General features: G+C 41.6%; 1 protein-coding gene across 3 annotated transcripts in view; it reads right to left on the bottom strand.

Annotated features, from left to right (window-relative positions):
• TBC1D22A (TBC1 domain family member 22A) overlaps nt 1–17,970 on the bottom strand; it is a 440,402-nt gene that overhangs the window by 246,754 nt on the left and 175,678 nt on the right. For all 3 annotated transcript variants that reach the window (XM_073328376.1, XM_073328375.1, XM_073328374.1), the window contains one exon: nt 16,253–16,359. In XM_073328376.1, coding sequence (XP_073184477.1) covers nt 16,253–16,359 — 107 coding nt within the window. The remainder of the gene's footprint in view (nt 1–16,252; nt 16,360–17,970) is intronic.

Consider the following 17,970-nt stretch of genomic DNA (forward strand, 5'->3'; position numbering starts at 1 on the left):
GCTAGTATGGGAGTAACTATGTTAATACCTGTTTTAAACGTCTGAGAATAGCAAGTCAAACCCAGATGTTTCCAAAACTGAGCAGCGTCAATTAGAAACCAACACCTGAGAGCTTAATAAACTAAAGCTACAAACATAGCAATCTTAAGGTAAGTATTTGAATTGATGTTAAAGAGAACTTTTGATGTTAGAGAGAAACTTAAAGAGAAATGTATTACTTAAGACAAAGTGTGGATCCCCTACAGAGCCCTGAAGTCCCAGAGAAGCCTATCCATTCTCCTCGACCCCACACACAATTTACAACCCCTCCTTGATGACCCATTTTCTCAACAATTATCTAATTACAGAAGACTGGACAGGATTCCTTTTGAAGCCTGTAAATCCTGCTCTTTAATCAGCCATAGGAGTTGCTAATAAGCAACACAAGTCATTCCCACCCTAAGGAACTGCGTAAACGGTCTCATATTCTCAAATTCACAGGTCCTGCCTGCAGTAACCATATTAATATTTTATTGCTAATTTTTCTATTTTAATTCTGTTGGAGTAGAACTTTTATGCAGCATATGCTTATGTATTGTGCCTCTGGTTATTTAATTGCTGTTAAAAGTTATTTTAGCTATACCTATTTTTTTTTAAAACTTTGTATTGTTAATCTGTACTGAACTTTAAATGAGGTGTTGTACTCAATTTTATATACAAATGTTAGACCTGTCAGTGAGACAAATCAATGTGAACTTTTTATCTGCATGTTACTGGGATTCTGTATGGGATCTTGTTGTAAGGAGTTTTTACAAAAAACAAAAAAAGTAATTAGAAAATAAGCATTAGTGAATGTTGATCTAGTCAGGTGGAAGGAGAAAACTGTAGGATCAGTTTTATTTTGCTGAAATTCAAACCCATTATAAAATTGTCAAACTAATAATATCTGTAAATTTGGAAACTATTCTATATATTTTTCAGGAATTTTTAAATTATGGGTCAATAAGAATATGCTGGCAATCAAATGGATGATGATTAGTATATTCAGTAAGTCTTCAGACATTGTTTAAGCTATAGCAGGCCGCCAATATCTGCAAGTAAACATATTTCCAGAGGAAAATGTCCAATCAAGAACAAGTTGTGAGATTCACTAGTTTTCAGGAATGTTCAAAGATAAGTTATATATTAAAAATACCATAATATATATTTAAAGTATGAAATTATCAAACTGTGTGCAAAGAACACAAATGCCTACATTACTCATATATGGCACATGACATGAACATATAAAAATAGGAAGTATCCAATTCTGCAGCAGAGCTTTGTAGGAGTTTCCTTTGGGACGAGGCACCTCAGATTCTGGTACAAAAGACCATAGGATACAAATAGATGTGGATACAGAGGGACCTAGACAAATTGGAGGATTGGGCCAAAAGAAATATGATGAGGTTCAACAAGGACAAGTGCAGAGTTCTGCATTTAGGATGGAAGAATCCAATGCACCGCTACAGACTAGGGACCCAATGGCTAGGCAGCAGTTCTGCAGAAAAGGACCTAGGCGTTACAGTGGACGAGAAACTGGATATGAGTCAACAGTGTGCCCTTGTTGCCAAGAAGGCCAATGGCATTTTGGGATGTATAAGTAGGTGCATTGCCAGAAGATGGAGGGACGTGATCATTCCCCTCTATTTGACACTGGTGAGGCCTCATCTGGAGTACTGTGTCCAGTTTGGGGCACCACACTACAAGAAGGATGTGGAAAAATTGGAAAGAGTCCAGCGGAGGGCAACAAAAATGATTAGGGGACTGGAACACATGAGTTATGAGGAGAGGCGGAGGGAACTGGGGATGTTTAGTCTTCAGAAGAGAAGAATGAGGGGGGATTTGATAGCTGCTTTCAACTACCTGAAAAGGGGTTCCAAAGAGGATGGATCTAGACTGTTCTCAGTGGTAGCTGATGACAGAACAAGGAGTAATGGTCTCAAGTTGCAGTGGGGGAGGTTTAGGTTGGATATTAGGAAAAACTTTTTCACTAGGAGGGTGGTGAAACACTGGAACGTGTTACTTAGGGAGGTGGTGGAATCTCCTTCCTTAGAAGTTTTTAAGGTCATGCTTGACAAAGCCCTGGCTGGGATGATTTAATTGGGGATCGGTCCTGCTTTGAGCAGGGGGTTGGACTAGATGACCTCCTGAGGTCCCTTCCAACCCTGATATTCTATGATTCTATGGTTCTATGTGATTTAAGGTCATGGATAAGTAAAGATTGAGCACACAGAATAGACAGTCAAAAGTGACTGACATGGTTCAATTATAAAACAGAATACAGACTGCAGTGACACTCTAAAATGTGAATATATGAAAAGCTTCAAGATTTCTGCTCAACAAATCCATGTTTTGACTATTCTCAAGGTACCAAGGACTGAGAGTCACCCGGTTACTCTCCTGGCCTCCAGCTAGGAGATTTGTTTGTGCTTAACCCAGTGTTAGCTCCCTGACATTCCCAGTCTGTTAGCCACCCAAAAAATCTCCTCTAGGCTACCCCACCCCTCATTTCACCTTGCAGGTTAACAATAAGTGCACCCCAGATCCTGACCTCCTTTGAAGCAGTCTCCTGTAGCCTTCAGCCCCTTCTCCACTGAACACTCACAGAAATACCAAGTCTGCTGTCCCCATGGGAACAGAGTAAACACCAGCTTGAATGATTCAACTCAAGTTCAGCTCCCTATATAATACCACAGCACTGAGGTATATTTATAGTGAAAACAACAGGAAATTTATCAAAGATTCAAGAGACAGTGAGAAAGAGTAACAGAAACAAAAGGGTTGCATATAAACAAAATCATAACATGATTATTAGAAACTATACTTAACATGCCAGCCTCCTGTCTAAAGTTTACTTCACCCCAAATGTCCTCTGCAGCATTTCAACAAGGGCAGGTTGGAATCCCATTTTCATGAATATAACCGCAGTGCCTGATTACGTCCTACGTACAGGATAAAGGGATGTCTTCCTTTCCTTCTCCTTATATCCCCCAACATTTATTGTTGGTACCAAAAATCATGAAAAGCCGCTCGCTGCATAACTTCTGGTGTGCTGCCTCCCTGTTGATTACAAATCCCCCCTCCTTAACTTCATATGTAAATGGGACTCCCATTGTGTTGGCTTAGAATGCTTAAGTTATATATTGACACAGAGAAAAGTGAACAAACATTCAGTGGAACCCTGATTATCTGATCTAATTGGGACTGGAGCCAGATCAGATACCAAAAATCCAGATAAACTAGAGAATAAGTGGCAGGGCTCGGGCTGTCAGCCCCAGGCATGGCAGAAGCCCCAGCCACCCAGGAGAGGGTGATTTGGTTAATATGGAGAGCCAGATAAGGGAGGCTCAGATAAATGGGGTTCCACTGTATTTTTTTCTGACAGAAAACTTGTTTGTCAATTCTACCTTATAGGAGCCGACTCTGTGAGTGCTCCAAGGCTAGAGCACCCACAGAAAAAAATTAAGTGGGTACTTAGCACCCATCAGCAGCCAGCACCCTCCCCTTCCCCCCAGCACCTTCCGCCCACCAGCAGCCCCACCGATCAACTCCTCCCTTTCCTCCTCTGGTGCCTCCCTCCCACTGAAAATCAACTGTTCTGCGATGTACAGGATGAGCGGGTATGGGGCATGCTCGGGGGGGAGGGGCATGGAGTTGGGCAAGAAGAGGCAGGGTGGGGCAGAAAGGGGTGGAGTGGGGGCAGGGACAGGGACTGAACAGGAGTAGAGCACCCCTGCGGAAAGGAAGAAGCCAGCACTTGTGTTCTACCTTGATACAAACCTTAGAACATATTTCTAGTATACATACATATCTTCATAAATGATCTGGAGGATGGTGTGGATTGCACTCTCAGCAAGTTTGCGGATGATACTAAACTGGGAGGAGTGGTAGATACGCTGGAGGGGAGGGATAGGATACAGAAGGACCTAGACCAATTGGAAGATTGGGCCAAAAGGAATCTGATGAGGTTCAATAAGGGTAAGTGCAGGGTCCTGCACTTAGGACGGAAGAACCCAATGCACAGCTACAGACTAGGGACCGAATGGCTAGGCAGCAGTTCTGCAGAAAAGGACCTAGGGGTGACAGTGGACGAGAAGCTGGATATGAGTCAGCAGTGTGCCCTTGTTGCCAAGAAGGCCAATGGCATTTTGGGATGTATAAGTAGGGGCATAGCGAGCAGATCGAGGGACGTGATCGTTCCCCTCTATTCGACATTGGTGAGGCCTCATCTGGAGTACTGTGTCCAGTTTTGGGCCCCACACTTCAAGAAGGATGTGGAGAAATTGGAGAGAGTCCAGCGAAGGGCAACAAAAATGATTAGGGGACTGGAACACATGAGTTATGAGGAGAGGCTGAGGGAGCTGGGATTGTTTAGCCTGCAGAAGAGAAGAATGAGGGGGGATTTGATAGCTGCTTTCAACTACCTGAAAGGGGGTTCCAAAGAGGATGGCTCTAGACTGTTCTCAATGGTAGCAGATGACAGAACGAGGAGTAATGGTCTCAAGTTGCAGTAGGGGAGGTTTAGATTGGATATTAGGAAAAACTTTTTCACTAAGAGGGTGGTGAAACACTGGAATGCGTTACCTAGGGAGGTGGTAGAATCTCCTTCCTTAGAGGTTTTTAAGGTCAGGCTTGACAAAGCCCTGGCTGGGATGATTTAACTGGGAATTGGTCCTGCTTTGAGCAGGGGGTTGGACTAGATGACCTTCTGGGGTCCCTTGCAACCCTGATATTCTATGATTCTATGATTCTCTGTATGTAAAATTTGTACATGCATTTCACAACAATATTTGTGACCAGTGTGACCCTGGCTTTTATTTAAGACCTCATATGACATTCTTTTATGAACCAGAATGTACATGCCAGAATCAGGATATTCTTGTAATCCCCCTACCAGTCGGCATTGAGGAGTTCGTGGGTCCCACGTACCAAAACATTTTCAAAGAGGATGAAACCTGTTTTCTTGCCGGACACAGATAAATATTGATGAGATTCGTAACTAGTCACATATAAAAGAAGAGAGACTGAAGAAACAAAGATAACACTGAGAATTTTAGGATAAAATAGTTACTATTAAAATTTCAAACACTTAAGGGAGGGGGCAGAGACTGCTCGAAAACATACAAAGACTAATCATCTCTCTAACTTGTGAGCAAAGGTACCCTTACATCAGAAATCTCAGAACACCAAAAAACAGCATGAGTAAGGCTATGTTAACATTATGGAGCCTACGCAGGCACAGTTATGTCAGCAAAGCTATGCCAGTATAGGTGCCAAGTGTAAATGCAGCTTACCCCAACAGAAGATTTATCAGTGTAGGACCACCACCTCCATGACCCACAATAGCTACAATGAAAGATGCCCTTTTTCATTGACACAGCTGTGTCTACAGTGTGGGGTTTGTCAGCATAGTTGTGTCACTCAGGGGTGTGGTTTTTCACTCCCGACTGATGTAGCGGTGCTGACATAGTGTCAAGGTTCCTTCCCCACTCTGAACTCTAGGGTACAGATGTGGGGACCTGCATGAAAGACCCCCTAAGCTTATTCTTACCAGCTTAGGTTAAAAGCTGCCACCACCAAAGAGTTACACAAAGAACAACAGGGGAAGTGCCCACTTGGAAACGTCTCCCTCCCCCCCCCCCCCCAAAATATCCCCCCAAGCACTACACCCCCTTTCCTGGGGAAGGCTTGATAAAAATCCTCACCAATTTGCATAGGTGAACACAGACCCAAACCCTTAGATCTTAAGAACAAGGAAAAACTAACCAGGTTCTTAAAAGAGAATTTTAATTAAAGAAAAAGTAAAAGAAAAACCTCTGTAAAATCAGAAAGGGAAATACCTTACAGAGTAGTCAGATTCAAAACATAGAGAATCCCTCTAGGCAAAACCCTAAGTTACAAAAAGACACAAAAACAGGAATATACATCCCATTCAGCACAACTTATTTTATCAGCCATTTAAACAAAACAGAATCTAACACATATCTAACTAGATTGCTTATTAGCCCTTTACAGGAGTTCTGACCTGCATTCCTGCTCTGGTCCCGGCTCAAGTTGCAGTGGGGGAGGTTTAGATTGGATATTAGGAAAAACTTTTTCACTAAGAGGGTGGTGAAACACTGGAATGCGTTACCTAGGGAGGTGGTAGAATCTCCTTCCTTAGAGGTTTTTAAGGTCAGGCTTGACAAAGCCCTGGCTGGGATGATTTAACTGAGAATTGGTCCTGCTTCGAGCAGGGGGTTGGACTAGATGACCTTCTGGGGTCCCTTCCAACCCTGATATTCTATGATTCTATGATAAAAAGCATCACACAGACAGAGAGGACCCTTTGTTCCCGCCCCCTTACCCCCATCTTTGAAAGTATCTTGTCTCCTCATTGGTCATTTTGGTCAGGTGCCAGCGAGGTTATCTTAGCTTCTTAACCCTGTACAGGTGAAAGGGTTTTTCCTCTGGCCAGGAGGGATTTAAAGGTGTTTACCCTTCCCTTTATATTTATGACGCATAGCTTAAATGCAGACTCAGTCTAAGTTCTCTAAAGTGAAAGATAAGGAATAAGAAACTGGGTCAACTTATCTATATGTAAACCAAGTATAAAAGTAGGCTTCCCATTCCTGACAAGAATCTTAACTATGTCAGAAGGCAAATACCACATACCTAATCTATTCAGGGACTCAGCAGCCACACTGCTACCTACAGCAGCAGTACTATACTGAAAAGTGTGTCATCCAACTGAGAACACGCATCCACATACATTTTCCAAAGAAGGGGAGGAAATCTAAAGGTATTCTCAGTCTTCACAATGCTAGATTGGCTACTGATAAACCCATGCCTCGGTACCTTTCTGAACAACTTTGGAATCTAGAATCAGACAGCCTAGGGGAAGAGAGGTAACCAAAGAAATTATTTTTCTATTAAAAAGGCAAGCAAATGAAATTTGCGCCTCACTTTCCTGTTGACTCTTCTTATTCTTTGGAGAGACAAAACTAAATGAACTGGTACCTCATTCCTCAACAACAGACTTCACACAGCTTGGCAACGAGCTATTTATTAAAGCTCCAATTCCCATTATGACAGTGTGTGCTCTGGCACTGAATAGCATGCTAGATGGACAGCAGATAGAACAATGCTACCGATCAATAGGAGTCTATCAACTCTATTGTTATGTAGGTAGGTTCTTACACTGCACTCATCCCTGTAGTATCTGAGCAATTTGACCCCACTCTTAAAACTTTTGAATTAGTAGGATTATTTAAGCATCCTACAGCCACACTTAAAACAAAATATCAATAGCCCTGTTCAGGTTGTAAACTCTTTAAGGTAGAATCTGTCTCTCACCATGTGTTTGTAGAGTGCATAGCACAATGGGGCCCTGAACTTATTTGGGGCTCTCTTAGTGCTACGGTCAATCATTCTGGGTTTGGGAGGGGAGGGGAGGAAGAAGGGGAAGGCAGCAAGTTATTTGGTTTTGAATATAAATAATGTTCAAACTGAATTAAATTAACTTTGGTTGCACAGACAAAAGTAGTAGGAAAAATAACTGACAAGAGCAAGCTACTTGATGGGGCAGTTCACGTGACTGGAGCACATGGATGGGTATAAACTGTTCAGGAAGGACAGGTACGGGAGGAAAGGTGGAGGAGTTGCATTGTATGTAAGAGAACGGTATGATTGCTCAGAGCTCCAGTTTGAAGCTGGAGAAAAGCCTGTTGAGAGTCTTTGGGTTAAGTTTAGAAGCAAGAGCAACAAGGTGATGTCGTGGTGGGCATGTGCTATAGACCACCAGGATGAGGTAGACGAGGCTTTCTTCAGACAACTAACTGAAGTCTCCAGATCACAGACCCTGGTTCTAATGGGCGACTTCAATAACCCTGACATGTGCTGTGAGAGCAATACAGCAGTGCATCGACAATCCAGGAAGTTTTTGGAGAGTGTTGGGGACAACTTCCTGGTACAAGTGCTGGAGGAAGTGACTTGGGGCGGTGCTCCTCTTGACCTGCTGCTTACAAACAGGGAAGAATTGGTAGGGGAAGTAGAAGTGGGTGGCAACCTAGGCAGCAGTGACCATGAGATGGTTGAGTTCAGGATCCTGACAAAAGGAAGAAAGGAGAGTAGCAAATTACGGACCCTGGACTTCAGAAAAGAGGACTTTGACTCCCCTGGGGAACTGACTGAGCCTGTGGATATGGGGAAAGCGGTGGATGTACTATATCTTGAGTTTAGCAAAGCTTTTGATAAGGTTTCCCACACTATTCTTGCCAGCAAGTTAAAAAGTATGGATTGGATGAATGGACTATAAGGTGGATAGAAAGCTGGCTATATTGTTGGGCTTAACGGGTAGTGATCAACAGCTCGATACCTAGTTGGCAGCTGGTATCAAGCAGGTTTGCAGATGACACTAGGATGGGGGGAGATGCGCTGGAGGGTAGGGATAGGGTCCAGAGTGATCTAGACAAATTGGAGGATTGGGCTAAAAGAAATATGATGAGGTTCAACAGGGACAAGTGCAGGGTTCTGCACTTAGGAAGGAAGAATCCTATGCACCGCTACAGGCTGGGGACTGACTGGTTAAGCAGCAGTTCTGCAGAAAACGACCTGGGGATTACAGTGGACAAGAAGCTGGATATGAGTCAGCAATGTGCCCTTGTTGACAAGAAGGCCAATGGCATATTGAGCTGCATTAGTAGGAGCATTGCCAGCAGATCGAGGGAAGTGATTATTCCCCTCTGTTCGGCACTGGCGAGGCCACACCTGGAGTACTGCGTCCAGTTATGGTCCCCCCACTACAGAAGGGATGTGCACAAGTTGGAGAGAGTCCAGCAGAGGGCAACAAAAATGATTAGCGGCTGGGCACATGACTTACGAGGAGAGGCTGAGGGAACTGGGCTTATTTAGTCTGCAGAAGAGAAGAGTTAGGGGGGAATTGTTAACAGCCTTCAATTACCTGAAGGGGGGTTCCAAAGAGGATGGAGCTAGGCTGTTCTCAGTGGTGGCAGATGACAGAACAAGAAGCAATGGTCTCAAGTTGCAGTGGGTGAGGTCTAGGTTGGATATTAGGAAACACTATTTCACTAGGAGGGTGGTGAAGCACTGGAATGAGTTATTTAGGGAGGTGGTGGAATCTCCATCCTTAGGAGGTTTTTAAGATCCAGTTTGACAAAGCCTTGGCTGGGATGATTTAGTTGGTGTTGGTCCCGCTTTGAGCATGAGATTTGACTAGATGACCTCCTGAGGTCTCTTCCAAGCCTAATATTCTATGATTCTACTTAAATGTAAGAGATGTAAAGCAAAGAAACAAAACAACAACTTATCAGAGTAAATATAAAAAGGACCTAGAGTGGGTCCGAGTCTCACCCACTTCTTTGCATACTGGCAGGGTTAATTTTGTTATCATAAAATACTCCCATGATAGATGGGTGCACCCTTGGATATTTCCAGTGGCAACTAATACACTGTATAAAAGGTTTTAACATCTCCACATAATATTTCAAATGTGCCTTGCTGCATCTCAAGCCTATTACTTCTTCTTTCATCTTCACTGAAAAATAATTTATTGATCCAAACATACTTATGTTTGTGTACACAAGTGAGACTTGGAGAAGTAATCACTGAACTCACTTTTTGTAGGTGAGAGGTATAGCAGCATATGTTAGGGAAAGTGCAACTAAGTTGTTCAGGGTCCTTCAGTGAAACCAGATAAAGAAATTCAGTATTAATTAACAATGGAGAAAAAAATAATATAATGTATTTATTATGCATAACACCCAGAGCGTTCTTTGTGCTACTACTGCCAAGCAATTATTTCTCTCTTTTTTGTATCTACATATGACTGGTTATGCCTTGTTACTTTTTCTATCAAGCATGTACTATACATCTTTTCTCATTTGGAGAACACATTACACATTTATTTTGTCATCCTCATAAGATTTTTTTTTAAGTATTACAAGAGCTTATTTTCTATGTTTGAGTTATATGTGCTTTGAAATGTGTCGTTTATGGAGTTTCAAATAAGCAATGAATCACATTTACAGAGGTCAAATTAAAAAAACAAAACAGGCTAAATTTTTCAGATGCTGCTACGCAGAGAAAGCATGCTACTATTTACTTGACCTTGGAGCAGGATAATTATGTTTAAAAACACCCTAGGGAAAGTAGAGCACTTTTCTTCCCTAAATATTTCATAAACAATTTTATCAAAAAGTGAACCTCTTCTGACCTTAATTAGTTTGTGGTCCTTCTGCAAAATGCCTAACCCAAAGAAACATTCAAATTATAAAGCAAGAAAGTGTTATGGAAGAATAATTCTTTTATAAATAGTAATAGTGCCAAGAGCACAGCAATGCCTTTCCCGTATATACACTCTAGTTAAGGACCTTGCTGAGTCACAGAGTAATTTAAGTGGCAAACGCAAATAGGAAATTATTGTAAATTCTTTGGTGTTTTATGCAAAGATGATCAGTAGCAGTCAGCAATTCGTCACCATTAGAATGATAAGAACAAAGTCATAATACTGTGGCTACAGAATTACCAAATAGGCATAGAATATACGTAGCCTTTCCACTTTCGTACAGATGTACAATTTTTACTTCAGTAATCTAGCATACACTAAGTCATGATAAAATAAAACTACAAATGAATAAAGCACAATAAGACTCTATGGTTTAAACACAGTAATGTGGGTTGTACATTTTTAACCAAGATCCAGAAAGGGTTAAGGCAAACCCTGTTACCTCCACATAATTTGAAAAAAGTGGAGCTAGTATATTCACTTTAAACTCTAGATACTGCTTAAACCAGCATCAGAACATGCATATTTACAATTAATATGCCAATCACAATCTGTTACAACTTCAGTTCAACTCCTAGAACAAAAAGTACAAGATTGATTCTTCAGGGACTGAGCATTTCTTTAAAAAGTGTGTCATCAATTAATACAGCCTTAAGAGAGAACATGCATTATGTCAGCTCTGGATTGGAAGATAAAGTAATGATGGTCAGCTCACAGAAAGAAGAAAATACCTAGAATTTCCTGTTCTATATTTTTCTAATTGGTGGCCTTGTAAATTTGGCATTGACAAGCCTCTACAGTCCTGAAGTGGCCATTTGCCTGCTGTTTGCTGCATTTTGGCAAGCATTCCTTAATGGTATATACAACGAGGAGTACTTGTGGCACCTTAGAGACTAACAAATTTATTTGAGCATAAGCATAACTTCATCAGATGCATGCAGTGAAAAATACAGTAGGAATATATACATATATACATATACATATATATATATATATATACACACACACATATACACACACACATACACACAAGAACATGAAAAAATGGGGGTTGCCATACCAACCCTAACGAGCCCAATCAATTAAGGTGGCCTATTATCAGCAGGAGAAAAAAAAACTTCTGTAGTGATAATCAGGATGGCCCATTTCAAACAGTTGACAAGAAGGTGTGAGTAACAGTAGGGAGGGAAATTAGCATGGGGAAATAGTTTTTAGTTTGTGTAATGACTCATCCACATCCAGTCTTTGTTCAAGTCTAATTGAATCGAGTCCAGTTTGCAAATTAATTCCAGTTCTGAAGTTTCTAATTGGAGTCTGTTTTTGAAGTTTTTTTGTTGAATAACTGCGACTTTTAGGTCTGTAATTAAGTGACCAGGGAGGTTGAAGTGTTCTCCGACTGGTTTTTGAATGTTATAATTCTTGACGTCTGATTTGTGTCCATTTATTCTTTTGTGTAAAGACTGTCCAGTTTGGCCAATGTACATGGTATATGTTTTCCATTTCACTTATTGATAAGATGATAAATTCATATATGTCTTTTTTGCCCCCTGTGCAAGGGTGATCTCTGTTTTACAGCCGTCTTGTTGGCAAACAATTGGTACATCTAAAACTAGCATATAGGATTGAATTACACCCCACTATCACCAAAAAGCAGTCCAAAATAGTTAAACCTGTAAATTACATTGGGATCACTCCTCTCTTGTTACTCTCCCATTACTCTTTCATTATGGAAAATCCACTCAAGGAAACACTTCCACAGTTTTGGATAACAAATGATGTTAAGTAATCCCACCTTCTGTTTCTAAACAGAATATTTAAACTTAATTTTCTTAAGGTACCCTCTTCAGTAAGAAGGGGAGGGAATAGGAGTGGGACAGACTATGCTTGTAGATTTGAACTTGAGCTACAGGATTCATTTGTTTCACACACACACACACACACAAATTCAAGGGAACATGTAGTAACACTCATTCAGACATGAGGTATTTGGCAAATGTTAAGATCATGCTGCCTCATTAACAAGCAGAGAGCTGTCCTAGTCACACATTACATACCCAAAGTATGCATACATCACCATTTACTACTACTCTACTGTAATGCTTGGTCTATGCTTGAAACATATAGGCATAGTTATGTAGTCTGGGGTGTGGGGGGAAAAAAAACAGACTTGACCGACATAGCTATGCTGAAAAAAATCCTAGTGTAGACTCAGCTATGCCAACAGAAAAGTGCTTCTGTCAACACTGCTAACATTATTCAAGCAGGTAGTGTTCCCACACCAGAAGAAAAAACTCCTTCTGTCAGTGTATGCTGTGGTTATTTTAGAGGGCTATGCTGGCATAGGTTCTTTAGTGTAGACATAGGCCTGCTCTATACTACAAAGATAGTTGACATAAGCTGCCTTGCGTCAACCTAGCTGTGCATGTGTCTACACTTAAATTTGTCTCCCACCAACGTCAGCTCTCCATTATGCCAACACAATAACACCACCTCCTTGAGCAGCGTTGAGCCATGGTCAATGTAGTGAGGTTGATGCAGTGTGCATGTAGACACTGCATTACCTGTGTCAACCCTAACAGTCCTCCAGCAGTTGCCCCACAATGTCTGACACTGACTGCTCTGATCACAGTTGTGAACTCCACTGCCCAATGATCACCGAGAGCAGAAGCTTCCCCACCCCTCACAATTGCAAGTTCCCCAACAGATGAGTCAGTGGTTACTGCCACTGATACTCGTAAGGAACATATCGAACTTGTCATCCCTCCCTCACCTGGGAAAGGAGGCTAAGGCAATTGCTTGTGAATTGCTGTGCTGGTGTGCTAACTATGGGATGCCAACAAGAAGATAATTTGCTCGGTCTCGGCTGAGAGCCTTGAGCTTTCGTTGGATCTCAACTCAGGTGCATCCAGAAAAGGTGCAACATCGAACATGTAAAGGTCCCCTTGTGTGAAAGGTGACCTTTAAGGAGGGGAAACTGTACGGGGAGACTTTGGCAAACCAGTAAAGTGCCTGAAACCAATATGGCTTATTGCTAAAAGCAGCCAAGTCAGCAGGCTGCAAATTGGCCAACTCAGCAGGCTTAGCTTAACTAAGGCAGGAGGGGAGGGGGGGGGTCTTTGGGTGCCACAGAGAGGGCAGCTTGACCCCGTGTCCTTCCTGATAAGAACTGTGTGGAAGTGGCTGATACATGCATTTTAGAAGAGCAGGATGTGCCCCAGGAATGTCTATTGGGGGCCTCACGGCTGCAAACTCTGGAAAAACCCACACCTGGTTAATCAATAATCAGAAGGAACCTTTTGCTGGACCACCGAAACTGCTTGTCACAAGTTTTCTTTAAGGGACATGTCTAATGTATAAATAAGGGGGGAAAGTTTGAGGTAGTTGGACTCTTTTTGGACTCTCCATCTGGATACATCTTGCAGTACCCACCAGCAGATGGAAGATTTGGCCACCAGAAGCCTGCTGCTGTGCCACCCGAGAACCACACTCAGCTTTGGTAATTATCAAGCATTGGGGGTGTTTTACTAATATTTTGTGGACATGTGTAAGTGCTTGAGACTACATAAAGTTTAGCTTTAAGTGAAAGCACTTTTGCATTATCCTGTTTGTGCCAGCCATCTATCGGTCAGACAGCCGTGTCTCCCCTGATTTCCCGACACCACCTCGCATAGAGTAAGAGTTAACAAGAGCTTTGGGTTGAAAGAACCCCGGGTAACAATGGGATCAGTGATAAAACATGGTGTAATAATCATAAATGTACAGCAAGCACCACAGAATTAATAGGTGCATTGTCAGTGTTCTATTCATAGATATGTACCAAGCACCACACAATTCCTAACAGGCTCCCAAACAGCAGGGCCAGATAGAGCACAGTACACCGAACACATTACTGTGGCTCACTCTTAAAGTCCTCTTTAGCCTCCCTGAGCCATACAGCTGTGTTGAACTCTTCTGACAGCCCTTGTATGTGGCTATTCAAACTCAGCAGAAAGCCACTCCACCTCCATGCTGGCGGCAACTTTTCCCCTTTGCTTCACAAATATTATGCGGGACACAGCATACAGCTATTGCCATTATGATATTTTTCTCCCGGAGATCCAATCTCGTGAGTAAACAATGTCAGTGCCCCTTCAATCTACACAAAATACACCAAACTCTCACTCTGCATCAGCTAAGCCAACAGCTCAATCTTTTCCTTGCTGTGGTGGACAGTGTACGGCTTCATGAGCCAGGGGAGCATGAGGTAGGCTGGGTTCCCCATGATCACTACTGGCATTTCAGCATTGCTACTGGTAATCCTCTGGTCAGGAAAGAAAGTCCCTGATTGTACCTTTTAAACAGCGTTGTGTTCTTAGAGATGTGAGTGTCATGCACCTTCCCTGACCAGTCAACACTGATGTTGCTGAAGCATCACCAGTGATCTGCCAGCATTTGCATTAACCATAGAAATGCATTAACCATAATTTGCATTAACCATAGCCCTTTCTGTTGATGTACTCTGTGGTCAGGTGCTCTCGGCCAACATTTACAGGTGCTCCATGAATGCCACCAGCAATCTTTAATTGGTTCTTGCTATGCACAGCAATCTGTCCTCCAGAAAATCATTATGCTCTCTGTGGCTCTGCAAATACCAGAGGACCATGCACCCTGTGTTTGCAACGCTGATGACGATAGTGCAGAGCTGTACAGGCTCCAGGCCTCTGCCAGAGATAGCAGACAGCAACAAGTCCTGTGCAAATTCGTGGGACTTTGAAAATTATGGGATAGAGATAGTATTATGGGATGAAGAAAGGTGCATATTGGGAACCTGTCTTTCCAGTCCAAGACATCCCTTAACAACTCGTTTCTGCCCCATTACACATTGCCAAAACTTGCCAAAACAGAGAGTGCTGGATGGTGGTGAGTTGCAAACTGGTATAACTACACATAGTGCACCATACTGTGCACTGAAACAAGAACTTCTGCAGTGCCGACACAAGGGAGCCAAGTATGCACACGCACAAGCAATCTACCAACTGCAGTGGCCTTATGCCAACATAACTTGCACCAGCAAAAGTTTGTAGTATAGACTTGCCCATAGCATAAGGCAGTGAATGTAATTAAATGCATGTAATTTGCTTTCTGAACTGAAAATTTAAAAAACCCTAATAACCTATTTTATTGTATGTTTGTGTTAAGGCATAGACTAATTTAAACCTCTTAAAATGTTATATTTTGACTATGTTTGGATCTAATGATTATTCTCTTTTGGACCATGCTGGTCCCCTCTATTCAAAACAGATAAGTTTAACTGAGGCTTTATTTCCTCATGTAAATGGCTGTAACCTTTACAGACACAGTTTTACTCCAACAGTTCATATACACAAAACTGTATTTTAATGACTGCATTTGTTTATTTGGTCCATTTGACTCATTTTGTTCATCGTTTCCCCTATAAAATCAGACAACAGCTCAAGATATCCTACAAACTGGGGTACTAAGAAATGGTTTTTAAATGATTTTTTTTTAAAATCAGGATAGCCTATTTAAAGGTTACTCTGCCAGAAAGTGGATTTTGTTTAAAATAGTCAGTTACAAAAATCTCATTTCTCATTGTCCCTCATTGACCATTTTATGTGCAGACTTCAAACAACAAATGTAACAAAATGCTGCTGACAATCTCTACTAATTGACACAAGTGCTTAAAATGTCTCTGGAATCACAACCTCCAATTTCGTTCTCATACATCATAATGTATTGAGACATGTAGAAGTTCAGTACAAAAGAAGTTGTACAGCACTTTTTAAAACCTCCTTCACCAAACTCATGGCAGATTTCCACTTTGGGGAAATTTATTTTTTCCTCTATTTTCTTACATGTACTTTTTCGCAACATCCTTAAAGTAGTTCAAAGCCATGACATTAATCAGTTATCTTCACTATTTAAGAACAGGAGAAATCAATTTACCTGAATGCCATCAAGCAACTTGCTCATGCACCAGTAACTGTCAGCTTCAATGTTCTGCAGTACTTCTTCAGGCAGACTGGAAACATCAAAATTTTCCACTTCTTCTGCTGTGGAAAAAGAGGAAAAAGACAAGTCAATGAAGTGCACAGAATAAATAAAGCAAGGTTGACAAAAATAATTGATAACAAAGACAGCCACCTTGTATTCACAATCTTCAAAATGTGTTCTTTAACAGGGACTAAATGCATCATTTATTGCTCAACTGTGTCATTTACAGGTTCTAAATGTTAATGAATATTTAATTTATTGCAGACTGTGAAAATCCTGAATCATGTCCAATTAACTAGAATTCATATACAATAAATTATATAATTCTAGACATTTCACACCTGAGAGAGGAGTACCAAGAGCAATAAAAATAGTCTTCTAAAATATATAAACTTTTTTTTTTAAAACAGATTACTCTGCAAATATGTTTTGTGTATGGGGGTGTGCACGTGCACACGTGTATTACTTTGTTTTTTCTTTTTTTAAAGAAAATAACTATTAAAAATATTCTTTCAAGGCACGGATTGTCTCTTTTCAGTGTTGGTACAGTGCCCAACACAAATGGCCCGAATCCCAGTTGGGGACTTTGAACACTACAATAATGTAAATATTTTGAATAAAAAATATGAATAAATAAAAATTCTAATAATGTGCTCAATGCATCCCAAACAGCAACAGTAAGAAGATGTGCATTCAGCACAAATATACACCCAAAGCATATTTTTTAAAGTTCCCAAAGTCACACTGGCTGGCTACAACCCACTATGATGCCCTAGATATGCATTAAACAATCATAGTGATGTGAAAATTGTGCTCCCTAAGCTATTTCCTGTAATTTTTAAACTGGAGAGTTTGAATAGAATACAGGGGGCACCACCTCCCCAACAGCCACCCACCACTTCCCTGCAGCCTAAGAAACAGCTGGTAGCGCTCTAAGTAGTTGGTGTCCCTTCCCTTCCCTGCCGCAGCTGAGCAACAGTTGCCCTGCTAGCTACCTGCCACATCACAGGAGGGTCAATAGCTCCGGTTGTCCCACTGTCTGCCAGGCTAAAGGAGCTAGAACTGGTTGGAAATTTTTCCACCAAAACTTTGCTAGAAAATGCTCAGTCATCAAAACAAACTTTTAGGGGAAAATCATCCTTTTTGACAAAACTTTCACAGGGAAGGTTTCTCAGGATCCATGATAGAATTTCTGGTCTAAACCGCAAGGAGAGCAAGAGACTGCAGTTCAGAGGTTAGCTACCTCAGATGTAACACGCCCCGTTTCAAGTCCCTGCTCTTAATGAGGAGTCTCCCACAGCCCAGATGAGTTCCCTGTCCACCAGGGTATAGTGTCAGTGTCTCTCTGGCCCAATGAATATTTGATTATTTATAAAAGTGGAACAGCTACAACAGGATGAAGGGAGAGGGGTGGGAGAGAGAGAGACCCTACAGCCCGGTTATTAGGTTATTACTGGGATGTGGGAACTCCTGCTTGGCCTGATTCAGAGGATGGACTTGAAACTGGGTCACCCACATGCAAGGTGAGTCCTTAACCACTGGGCTATTCTGAGCTATTCTGGAGTGGGTCTCTCTCTTTTTCATGAATTTTTTTTTTAAATGTCTCATTTGTGCTCCGCGTCAAAAATGTGCTCCACGTCAAAAACGTGGCAAAACCTCAACATTTTCTG

This window comes from Lepidochelys kempii, chromosome 1 (genome assembly GCF_965140265.1).
Source record: "Lepidochelys kempii isolate rLepKem1 chromosome 1, rLepKem1.hap2, whole genome shotgun sequence".
Taxonomy (NCBI): domain Eukaryota; kingdom Metazoa; phylum Chordata; order Testudines; family Cheloniidae; genus Lepidochelys; species Lepidochelys kempii.